At 38.9% G+C, this 12,417-nt stretch overlaps 1 protein-coding gene across 3 annotated transcripts; it reads right to left on the bottom strand.

The window, feature by feature from the left end:
• Positions 1 to 93: 93 nt before the first annotated feature.
• Positions 94 to 12,276, bottom strand: LOC125583459 (helicase and polymerase-containing protein TEBICHI-like). Of its 3 annotated transcripts, none has more exons than XM_048750427.1 (27): positions 12,054 to 12,276; positions 11,603 to 11,700; positions 10,068 to 10,456; positions 9,721 to 9,943; positions 8,792 to 9,628; positions 8,310 to 8,374; positions 8,052 to 8,157; positions 7,766 to 7,966; positions 7,425 to 7,625; positions 6,914 to 7,075; positions 6,577 to 6,816; positions 6,227 to 6,439; positions 5,729 to 6,079; positions 5,491 to 5,643; positions 4,970 to 5,191; positions 4,619 to 4,837; positions 4,427 to 4,544; positions 3,153 to 4,273; positions 2,785 to 2,982; positions 2,364 to 2,623; positions 2,006 to 2,195; positions 1,838 to 1,930; positions 1,400 to 1,752; positions 1,130 to 1,238; positions 898 to 1,038; positions 726 to 822; positions 94 to 636 (listed from the first exon to the last, which is right to left on the bottom strand). In XM_048750427.1, the coding sequence occupies exons 2-27, from the start codon at positions 11,603 to 11,605 to the stop codon at positions 569 to 571; spliced, it is 6,333 nt and encodes a 2,110-aa protein (XP_048606384.1). In that variant the 5' UTR covers positions 11,606 to 11,700; positions 12,054 to 12,276; the 3' UTR covers positions 94 to 568. The 3 variants fall into 3 exon arrangements, 2 of the variants coding, with proteins under 2 accessions (XP_048606384.1, XP_048606383.1); XM_048750426.1 differs by having other exon boundaries at positions 10,781 to 11,700; XR_007320489.1 differs by lacking the exons at positions 94 to 636; positions 726 to 822; positions 898 to 1,038; positions 1,130 to 1,238 and having other exon boundaries at positions 1,513 to 1,752; positions 2,082 to 2,195; positions 10,781 to 11,700.
• Between the last annotated feature and the right edge of the window lie 141 nt (positions 12,277 to 12,417).

The following is a 12,417-nucleotide window of genomic DNA, read 5'->3' on the forward strand; positions in this document are numbered from 1 at the left end:
AAGACCATTTTGGTGATTTAGCATTTGCTTCATTGCATTCTTTATCTTTAGTTACTTACTAAAGCATACTAAATCAATAAAACAGAGTACATAATGAACCAATACATTTAACTCTTTTGGAATAATGAGCTCATTATACTGAGAAAAATGTTTGACATTATGTATTTACAGTGAAAAGAGAGAAAACTCTTGCTAATCTTTCTATATGATTTTGGTCATGTCAAAAGTCACTGTCTAGGTAAAAACTGTGGCAACTCTTACTGGTTTTTTACAGACTCTCTTTGAAGCTAAAACGAAGAGCCCTCGGAACACAGCAAGAGAAAAATCCCTTTGGAATGGTCCGTTCCTCTCCACCTCCATATTCAAGCGATGAATGTCACAAAGAAGCCACTGATATCATTTACCTTCATCACTTCATGGAGATGAAATAGAGCATCATCGCATTGAGTCGAGCCGTGGCGAGTGTGGGATCATTTTGAGCCATCAAAATACACATGTGAGCGAGTTGCTCAAACAATCCGAGGCTCTTCAATTGAGATTTAAAAGACACTGAGATTTTGCCGATGTCTTAATCAGCCTGAAGCGGCTCTAAAGAACCCCATGTTTTCCCAATCTTCAGTTTCACATGTAGGGGGACTGATAATAACATAACAGAATCAATAAAGTCAACATATAATATTTATAAACATGACATAGAAAAGGAGCATGGTATATTATGAACATACCGAGAAGTGAAACCGCATTTTCCATGCTGGATTGCAGCAACATTGCAGCTTCTTTTGCGTAAGAAGGATCAACTTCCAGGACGAGCTCATCATGTACCTGCATAATGAATGTGCCACTTTAAAAATTAACAACTTAAGAAACAAAAACAATATAAAGAGTGTGCAACTCCACCTGTAGAAGAATTCGGCATCGTCCCTTCAACATGTGAAACCTAGCCTCAGTTGAAGAACTAGATGCTGAGGTATTAACATCCTCAGAAATAGCCGAATATATGTTTATCGTCGCAATCTTGATTATATCAGCAGCAGATCCCTAAGTAAAACGATAACCAAGTAAAAAAAATTATGGTCTAATTAAACATGACAGCATAGCGTAAAGGAAAGGAAGAGAAACAAGGTCAGACCTGGCACACGGAGTTTACAGCTTGCCTTTGAGCCTTAGATTTCTCTTTGGCATTCCCAAATTTGATTTTCGACAAGAATCGCCTTCTTCCCTTGAGAGTCTGAATGTATCTGCATATCAAAAAATGTTCTTGGATTTGTAATTATAGTTCACAAAGACCAGCCAGTAAAACACAGCCAAAGAAATAAAACAATTAATCAAAATCTAAGTGTAATATATCAGTAAGTTTTAGTATAAGAAGCATTAATGAAGATAGGTGTAACATGCTCACCCTTTTTCCTGGCAAAATGAAACTGTTTCGTTAAGCCAAGACGTGACTGCAGGGAAAGAACTTTTAAAGCTTCTAATTTTCTCCTTGGCTTCATCTGAGCTGCATTCAAGCTGTTCAGCAAGCCTGTTGGCACCCATTCCATAAAGAATTCCATATATCAATCTTTTGGTCTGATCTCTATCATGTGGACCAACAGAATCCTCGGTCTTTCCAGTCCATTTTGCAGCTATCATCGTAAAGACATCACCTTCTGGCTGACTAAGCTGTGCAATCAACGAGGAATCTCTAGAAAAATGTGCCATAAGTCGCAACTCTATCTGTGAATAATCTGCCGTCAAGAGTAGCCAATTCTCCTGTGGTGAAAAGATATCATTATTGAGTCTTCATAAACGCTTGAAGACCAAAGACACAAAACTTTTAGAAACAAGGAAAATTTACCTGAGTAGGAACAAAGAAATCACGTGCATTGATTTTGTAGCGATCTTCCTTTCCACTTTTATCCAATATAAACTCTACTTCGTGCTCAACAGACTGCAGAAAAGCAAAATGCTGTTTACTTTGTGGATACAGGATAGAACGAGAAAGGAAACATAAAAGAAGTCATACTTGGAGATTAGGCTCCTCTATGGAAAGCCTTCCAGTTGCTGTGGATGTTTGAAGCCAGTGGCCATGCAGAGTGTACCTTTGCGTGCTTAAGCGTAGTTTAGCAAGCGAACAAATTGATCCAAGTGTACTATTTAAGAGCTTTGCCAAAGTGCGGTGCTCTTTGATAATTGGGACAACAGGATGCTCATTCCTGGGAGAAAGTCATCATTCCAAGTTCGATCAGACCAAAATAGAATCACATTAACTAGGGGAAATCTTATTCTTAATATCATAACCACATGCTCTTTGTGAAACGTGTTAATCGTTCCTCAATAAGTATGTTATCATTCGTGATGAAAAAAGAACAAACTGCACATACCTTAATAGATCCAAGCAATGTTTATCAGTACTTGGATGGAGTTTCCCTTTATTGTGGTTTTCAGGTATGGGCAACTTCAGCTGTCGAAACAGCACATTTGAAATATCAGCTGGGCTGTGCAATGAAAATGTCATGCCAGCTAATTCAAATGCTTTCTTCTCAAGGGACCGCAGTTTATCCCGCAGTACATTCCTTGCCTTAATACATCCCTCTATATCAACGCCTATACCCCAGAGCTCCATGTCTGCAAGGACATTGACCTGAAACACAGAATGAACATATTATGCTGCCGGAAAAAAACAACTAATCAGCAGATGGCTGCTTGAACAAATAGTTTCACATAAATATTTGACTTTGAGCATGACATGTTGGATGCTGGTGCAGTTAAGATAAACTCAAAAACAATTTAAAGGGGATATACCAGAGGCATTTCAGTGGCTGTCAGTGCTTCAATAAGTTCCTCTGAAACAAGGATCTTCCAAAGAGCTGAACAAAGGGCTCTCGTTTGAGCAACCCGTCTGCAGCAGCCATTGTGGGCAACCCTTCGGATCTGATTCCTCCACCTGCCACTGCGATTTGCAGCTTCAGTTGCCTCTGGGGACAGTCTTTTCTTTACCTCCTATAACAGTTTTACAAAATTTCAATGAGCAAATACACTAAACAGGTATGAGCTAAATCTGTGTGTGATGATAGATAGTTCTCCTATGGTGTTTTTCTTGTTCAACACCGTCATCAGGAGATATATGATATACAAATCATGCATTCTGCTAATAGTCAATCTGGAATTACCTTATCTATGTTTGGATTTGAGTGTCTTTCCTCATCTGGCCAAAGAATCCATGACACGATGCTCATGTCAATGGTGTGGCTTATGCGAAGTGGAAGCATCACCAACCAAGATCCATCCACCAACTCATGGTCCCTGACCACTTCTGCAAGATTCAGGCGAGCGCATCTTTGGATTGAAATGGCAGGACTCTTGAGAACTTGAATCTGGTTTTTCAAATTCCAAGTGAACTTTCTCGTATTTTCATTCCCCATTATTTTATTGATTCTGTTCCACCTAGCTTTAATAACATCAAGCATGTTTTGGGTACCCAAAACCTCTTTATTGTCAACAACTGCATCCTTGAAAAGCTTTTCTTTTTCTTCACATTCCAGATTGGGAAGATCCTTGTTAAGATTGACATAGTATACAGGAGAGCCATTCCAGCAGATCGCAATTCCATGTATCTCATAAGAGATGCGAGAATTCAAATTTTGTAGCTTACTATAGTGGATATCAAAGAAAAATTCCTCAGCGGATTCCCAGAGATTCAGGAAAGAATCAAATCCGCCACTAATATTTCCTGCAGTTAGTGGACCCTTTTCACCTGCATTATCCTTATTGCTAAGAGGAATTTGGGCACTCCTGGTCAATTGCTGCTCAGCATTATCCTCAATTTTGATCTCTCTGTCATCACTAGAAAGAATACTAACAGCATTAGGTCCATCAGTGCCAACTGTAGTTCCTATCGGTTGGATTTCAGGAAGAGTATCGGCCAAGTTAACTTCTGATGAAACCCCTAAGGCAGTACCTGCTACGTCCCTTGGCTTTTCTCTGTGATTATCCATGTCAAAGTTTCCACGGTCCATGTGCCCCTCCATGCTTGACTGCCCTGGAATATGTTGTGGTCCACTGGGACCAACAGAGCCTCCAGAGATATCTCTCTCAATAGTTACTTGTCTATTGGGACTCCTAGCAGGAGCCAACGGCAAGGGATTTGAAAGGTCATGAACATCCAAACCAAGCGACTTAAAAGCAGAGAATGCAGCAGCCCTCGCCTCTTCTGCTTTCTCAAGAACAATTTTCCGCGCCCCGTTCTTGATTTTCTTGGCTAATCCCAAGTGTATCCTTCTCTGTCCAGTACCTTGTACACAATATCAACTCGAGCACATTAGATGGAAGTGGATACAATATTCTTTCCAACAAACTGCCAACTTATCATTCCTAATATAAGCTGGAGAGACCTCAATGAGGCAACAGAAACATAAAAAATAAACAGTCTAAGAAAACTGATTACCTTCTTCAGCCCACGCTGAAGTTTCAAAGAGAGCTTTGACAATTTCAGGGATGGATGCTTCAGCAATCGCCTGACATGTACGCAAGCCAGCTTTGTACAACGCTCTAGCTCTTGAACCCTATTTATTCAACATCAAAAACCATCTTTGTCAATAGTATCTTTTAGCTATAAGTTCCTGGAAGTTGCAAGTACCTTTATATATGGAATGCTAGTAAGTTCAACAATTTCAGCTCGGACACCAAATGAAACACGGTTCTGGAGTTTGGCAACTAAGCCTTCAAGATCATGCCATCCAAGCCTTTCACAGAACACCGAAACCATGGAAGAAAACCTTCCAGCGTTCTCCTGTAGCGCTTGAACCATACCTCTAGCCACTTTATAGGCTTCACAAACCTCAGACACAGAAGCTTCCTGCATTTCATAGTTAAAAATGATCGATTAGAGGAGTCAATCATCACCTGCAACGGCTTTATATATAAGAACCAATAAGAAGTTTTAGCATATATAAAAACAAAAGAAACAAATAAGCAGTAGGGGAGCCACCTGAACTAATTTTGACAAGATGAGAGCAACAAAAAATCGTTTGCACACTCGAAGCATCTCTTCATCTGAAAGCATCTTACTGCTAGTTGAACCATGCCGATTGTTATATTCTCCACGCAATTTTTTGTTCACATCTTGTGGTTTCTTTAGAGTGCGCACTGTTGCACCATGTGCCATGCGCATCAGAAAAGGTTCGACCACTCCAACTCTATTGCCAACAGACTGAAATTGTAAGATCAAGTAACAGATCAGCTTACAAGATTTTCTGGAATTGTGTGCCCAAATAACAAGACCTAGAGCTTTTCAAAAAGTACTGCAGAAAACTTGGAAGCCTTCCACTACAGAAGTAAATGAAGAATAGAATGCCTAACTATTGTGCAAAACATTAAAATTTCAATAAGAAGAATTAAAAGAAGAATGACATTAAACTAGAGAAGTCAAATTAGACGAAGAAGTTATCTGAACATACTTCTTGTTTTCAGCACATTAATGCCGCATATTACTAGAGGGTACAATATTACCTGTTCTAAAGGAGACAGTTCCATAAACCGTTCATAATACAGCTCCCAGTTTGGTTCAACACCAACATTAATTGGTGTGATTAAGTAGACCAAATGCAAATCAGAAGCCATAACTAGTCCATCACGTGCTCTTAGAAGATCATCCAGCACAATCTGCAGCAAACCATAGCATACACGTCAAGCATGCTTACTCAACCCTATATAAAATGCATTTTTAGTTATAGAAAGATTAAATTACAAGTGACTCCTCTGGGCAGAGTGAACTGCCAAAAGCTCCACGTCCAAGGGGTGTTGTAGTGTATAACTTTGTCTCTTCATTCCACTCAAGAAATTTTCTGTGGCACAGCCACCGAAGGGAATCCTGAGCTGATTTGACCACATCTTGAAAAGGCTTTGTAGAATTCAGAAGAGTACACCTAACATAGCGATGTATATCTTTGGCAGTCTGAACAATTCCACCTGCCACAACTTCTAATATTGCATGAGTCATTCCATTCTTGTCCTCAGATAAACAAGACTCCAAAGGTGGGCAGCTCTCATTTAGAAGTGCCATTATTCTCTTGAGTTCTCCTGGTTTGCATATCAACACCTGGAAAGAAATGTAAATTTAGAACAAGAATCAAAAGCCTAGACCATTAACCACTCCAAAGAAGAAGAAAAATGCCTGTGAATTTCACTATGAGGAACTGAAACATGAATTATAACATCATTATTTCTAAAGAAATTAAAGGCATACACTTTCTCCTTTTGTATCAATGCCAGTCCGCCCAGCTCGACCAGCCATTTGCTTGTACCTTGTTCCATCAAGAAAATCACGGCCAATCATTGGTTGCCGAAAAATGACTCTCCTTGCAGGCAGGTTAACCCCCGCCGCCAGTGTGGATGTAGCTGTTAAGACACGTACAAGACCTTTACGGTAACAGGTCTCAACTATCTCTCGTTCTTCTACCTGTAGTACAAATATAATAATTATATGTCCATCGGGTCCTCATAAATAATTATTATGACTTTTGCGTAAAATTCACCATCTCACAAAAGATTACAATCTAGCAAAAAACATATCTAGAATAGATTGTGTATACATACCGTAAGACCAGCATGGTGGTAGGCAACCCCAAAGGGAAGAGTTTCTTCTAGTACAGGATCTACTCCAGATGGAGACCTTCGCAGGGCATCAATCGCAGATTGAATATCCATAAACTCACTATGTTCACCATCAACGTCTATGGGCACTTTTTTAATGAGCTTTGAAATATGTCTAGCAGTTGATTCACATCCTTTTCGACTAGAGCAAAATATCAGCACTGAGTTGCCCTCTTGAACAACCTGGATTGTGATATTACATCTGAGTTTTCCTTCTTGAACCAAGTTCAATACATAAAAAATGCAAGTACTTAAGACCTTAACTCCCAAAAGATATTACCTCGTTACAAAGCTCAATGATATGGTCTGGGTCTTTTCCTCCCATATCAGCAGCTTTGGGTATAGTCCTCACAACTTCCATCTTCTTATTATAAATGGTGTTACCAACTTTGATATACTCCTCTAGCGGAACTGGTCGAAACTCTGTCTGATATAAAGCTGCCTTTCAACATGTAAAGCCACAATAAGTTTTTTGATTAAGAAGGCGACAATAATTTTACGGAGTTTCAAAAGAAGTGAGTACAATAGCTCGGGAAAGTAACAAATACAGAAAAATTATCATCACCCATATAAGAAATCTGGAGATATACAGGTCTTCATTTTACAGAAAACGTAACGTTTATTTGACAATCACGAAGAGTATTTCTGTGCAAAATATCATATTCTTATAATTCTCAGAAGCATGCAGGTTTATCTATGAATACACCTATACGCCTAAAGATAATTGTCATGCAACTAGATGAGAGCCCAAAAAAAATACATATATCAAATAGTGATTCTGTTTGTCTTACTTGAAGCCAGTCAGCAACTGCTCCGACATTCGGCATTGTAGCACTCATACCCACAATTTGTAGGCCATGAGTAGGATCAGTCTTGCCACTGCTATTCCCTGAACTCTCACCACTACTAGACTCTGAACTGCCTTCACCAGCAGCATAACGAAGTTTAGTCAGCATAAGTTCCAACAGATAACCCCTATGTTGGTCACCCACCTGTATAAACCATGAGCACAATAGGTTCCTTTTAATGCATTCATTATTATATGCAAAGACAAAGTACGAAGAAAATAAAAGTGTCAAACAGTTCTAAGCTTGTCCGAGATCCATATAGACGAGATATGTAAAAACCATACCATGTGTAATTCATCTATAACAATTATCCCCAGTTCAGACAAACGACCCTCTTCAAGCAAGCGATTTATCAAAGAGTTTGCCTTCTCAATCGTGCAGACAGCCACAGCAGTGCCTTTAGGAAGTGTTCCACCACCCTGATTTCCAAAGTAACTACGAACTTGCTTACCAAGTGGTTCAAGAAGGAGCTCAAGGTGTTCCGCCTGCATCCAATTGTTATACGGCTAAATTAACAGCAAGTAATGTTATACAATGTGTAAGATGCCTGGAGAGAATAATAAAAGAAACCTTCTCAGCGCAAATGGATACATAAGGTAGCACAAGCAATGCCATTTTTCCTGTTGTTATGACCCGGCGCAGCATCAAGACTTCTGCAACAAAACTTTTACCAGCACTGCACAAACAGCATGATTTTGAAATTGAGCATAAATTATTTTCAGATAGAAGCCTGCTGGCGAGTTAATAACACTACTATCATGATCCGGCGGAAATGTATGAATGAAGCAAACTTTGAATAGGCAGATTCATAGAAAACCATGAAGATACCTTGTGGAAGCACAATATACCAGATTCCTTTTCTCCAAAACACCATCTACTTGAAGGCACTCAACCTATAAAATTAAACAACGATTTGTATTCAGCTAGGGAAAGGACGTCAGAAGCAATAGCCTACACACAATGACACAAACAGGTATAACAAACAGAATAAGAAGTTCTTCCAGATGTTATACCGACCTAAGAAGCTATAGTTGTGTATCCTAAGAACAGATGTAGAATGACATCACTCTTTAATAAGCGGCAGATATTTAAGAAAGTATAAATACAAAACCGAAGGATAGGGCAGATTAACTTTGGATGGCATAAACTAGTTGCAGGTTCTCAGCTGAACTTAAACTTTCTAAACTGCAATAGAGAAGCAAATGCACATGTATCTATCTATAGGAGACGAACAATGAAAACGTTGCTCAGCTGTGTACTTAAAAATAGTTGACAAATAACGACATACGCATCAACGAACAGTTATGTACCTGCCATGGATAGAGTTTAGATATTCCCTTCTTATTGTATACGCTGCCAACTTCTGAGGGAAGCCAGGTGCTCAGACTTGAACCATCTTTATTATGATGAGAGCTTGAAGGAGTATAGCTTTCTTCAGATTCACTAGAATCAGCTGGTTTCCTCATGTTGCTTATCATAGACGCAGATCGTACACTATGATTGTCCTCGCACACTATATCTTTCTTTCCTTCAGGTTCTGGATACTTCCTGCCTATCAAACTTTTATTTGCCTGAGCATTATTGGCAATATCAAGAGTTTCAAGTCCTTTATTATCAACAAGAACAGATTCAGAGATCGTACTGCTTCCTAGAGCAATGTTATTTTGATCCAATGAACCTCCATTTGTTTTTTTATCTTGAAACAAAAGGTCCAGATTCTTGACAGGAAGCGGAGATACTTCTTTATTAAAATCTCTCCCATGCTTCTCCCCGACCTTTGAATAACCAATGGAATCTCTATCCTTGGCTCTGGTTTCATCTAAACCTAACCTTTTCTTTAAGTTGTCACTGCAATTATCAGCTTTTTGGCTGAATGAAAGACTAGTTCCATCCTGACCTCCATCTTTAGATTCTACGGAACCAGAGTTCTCAGTTGGCATTGACAGACCATCGGCAACTAGAATTGCTTCATTCCAGAAAGAATCTCCAGGTGAGAACATTGAGTTACCAGACTTAGGGGTTCCAACAGGACGAGATTTAACGGCTGCTCCAGGCGTATGGCATTCAGTTTGATGAGTCAATGATTCAGGTGCCTTAGTACACTTCCTCAAGCCCATTGAGATTTCAACAGATTGTTTGCTTGGAATCTGTGAATATATTAGACCAGAAGCGTCAAATAATTGAACATGAATCAGTTTAGCAGGAAGTTAAGTAACACTAACTGTTTATTCCATTTTACCTTCTGCATAGGGTCTGAAACAGATTTATCTCTCTTGTCACTGATTGATTCAGGCTTACTACCGAGAGGATGTGCAAGTTCATCCAGTGATGGTATATTTTGAGAATCACAACGCATCTTGTGAGGATATTGCATATCTTGAGCAAGTAGTGATGAACTGCTTGGACGCTTCAGTTCGTTTGCATTCTGATGTGGAGGTGGGCCAACAACAGACCCCACTTCACTGCAAAGTTTACAAATTCCTCTAAATCTCAGAACAACATACTCGGACATCAATGGATGTTCATCACCAACTCCTTGATGATAATAGAAAGAATAAGAAAATCGACACAATGAAAGCATATTACCTACAATACAAGGACAAGAAACCAGTGGCAAAGCCTCTTAGATCTGAATTATCTTTCTGGTTGGCACAAAGCAAACCATCTGTTGCATGATTCTCAACCGTAGCAACACCTTCTTTATCAAAGACTTGAGATCCGCTCTGTTGGTTCAAACCTTCTTTAGAAGTTCCAGCGCTCACAGGCTCCAAATCCAGTTTTTTCGTAAACGCTTGCTGCCTTGCCTGCAACACACTGTTGGTAGTGTTCTTGTCATCCAGGGAAGATGCTTTCAAGTAACTGTCCAAAGTGCCTTTGTCTCCAGGAGACCTTTCTCCAGTCACCTTCACATGTTTCTCGTTCCTCCCAGACTTCAAATTTGGTGACGGGTGTTTCCTCTTCTTCGAAACATAAAACTAGCGAGAAAGTAGAAAGTAGAAACACACTTTAGCTTCAAATATCACAAAAACTCCCTTGCTATAACTACTATCTTCACTGTTCATAAAAGCATCGAAAATCAAATCTTTTTAACCTAATTGGGGGGACCCGTAACAAAGTTTTCTAACTTTATTCATAGACAACCAAAAACAATATCAAAATGTGGCATCAATTCAAGTAATGGATGGGTCTTCTCAATGAATCAGATACTCAACAAAAGTTGATGCCTTTGCAAGCCTAGAGACAAAGAAGAGGAAGAAGAAGAAGTAGAAGATCGACATGCGTCTCCAAGAGAAACGGACCTGGTCAATCCGCGACCTAGAGGAATCTGAATCCATGGGGGCGGAGGAGGAGGAAGAAGAGTAACCGCCGGAGAAGAAAACCCTAGACGGCGCCGAAGGAGTGAGGAGAATCCGTAGCGTTTGAATTTTGATTTCCTCCCTTCTCTTCTATACAAAGTCAGAGAGGTCTCTCTCTCTCTCTATTATATTCAAACTTACAATTTTGAACCATAAAGTTTTTGCCTTTTTGGTATATAAATATTTGAGTTTTTTTTTTCAAAAACTGCTGTGCCGTTGGCGCTCCACGACAAAGAGCAACTTTTTTTTTTCTCGTCTAAAATTTTATTAATGGGTCGAAAACCCAAATAATAACAAAGAGCAACCTTATGTTATTAGTATATTGATAGTGTTTAAAAAAAAAAAAAATACACCGTGGAATTGTTTCGAACCTAAATGCTTAACTTCCCAAATTCTAGATGCTATTAGACTATCCATGTCTGGTTTTGTTTTAAAAGTTTTTCCATTGCTAAAATAAATAATATTAAAATGCTATAGGTTTTTTGAAATAATTTTCTTAAAAAAAACATTTGAATTTCTATTAATAATCTATAGAAGTTTTAATTTTAAATTTAACTATATAATTAAATTGTATAAAAGAGAACAACTTGCATTATGGACTTCCACTTATGGAAACCTGCATGGTCAGGGCCAGGGGATGGTTCGACATATCTTAAAACTGATCATAGATATTTGAAAACTTCACACTATAACTTTTAACCAGATATATATGGCAGCATCTATATTGTATGTATAAAAGAAACAAATAAGATCTTGGAACCGTACCATTATTATCCGAGTCTATAACACTTTCAAAGCGAAAGGCTCGAGCTCTGTTTTAGAGAACCACAGTGCTGGTTTCTTGGGAGTACACATCCTTTGACCTGAGTTTTAATGTGAAAATTGTTATGATTTTGAGAAGCAACACAGACTCATTCATTAATACCAGCAATGATAAAAAAAAGTCTTAGAACAATACATACTGAAAATGGAGAGAATCAGGATTCTGATAAACAAGAAACAGAAGTCATCCTATCCCAGCGGAATAAGCTTGAACTCGTTTCAAGTTATGAGAGATTGCGTAAAATAATAACGTCAATCTGATTGAATGGGAATTACAGATCGAAGATACTAAGAAAGATCACATAAGTGAAATACGACATGCAGATGCACACATTCACATACACACATAGTGCATGAAAAGCAATAGGAAAGAGAGTTGAGAATTCGTGAGTACCTTCGGGGGTAAGAAATTGCTTATTCCATTACGAAAGCATCCACAGATAACAGAGTTCCACATAATCAACAAGCTAAGAGCGTTGCTAGTGTGTATTTGCTAGGCTTTGCCTCAACGAAAGATAAGGCTTATTCACTCCGGCGGCCAACTCGAGCCAAACCAGTTAATAAAACATTCCATGAAATCTCATCCCTTACTTCACTCATCTGACTGGAACAAAACACTAGCGTTCTGCAAGGTACCAAGAAGTGTATTGGCTCCAGTCACACTTGTGTTGTATCCATGTCGGTAGGTAAAACCATGAGGCTTGCTTCCTCATTTGAACATCTGAAACACCTGAGCAGACATTCTAAACAGGCATATA

Source organism: Brassica napus, chromosome C3 (assembly GCF_020379485.1).
Source record: "Brassica napus cultivar Da-Ae chromosome C3, Da-Ae, whole genome shotgun sequence".
Classification (NCBI taxonomy): Eukaryota; Viridiplantae; Streptophyta; class Magnoliopsida; order Brassicales; family Brassicaceae; genus Brassica; species Brassica napus.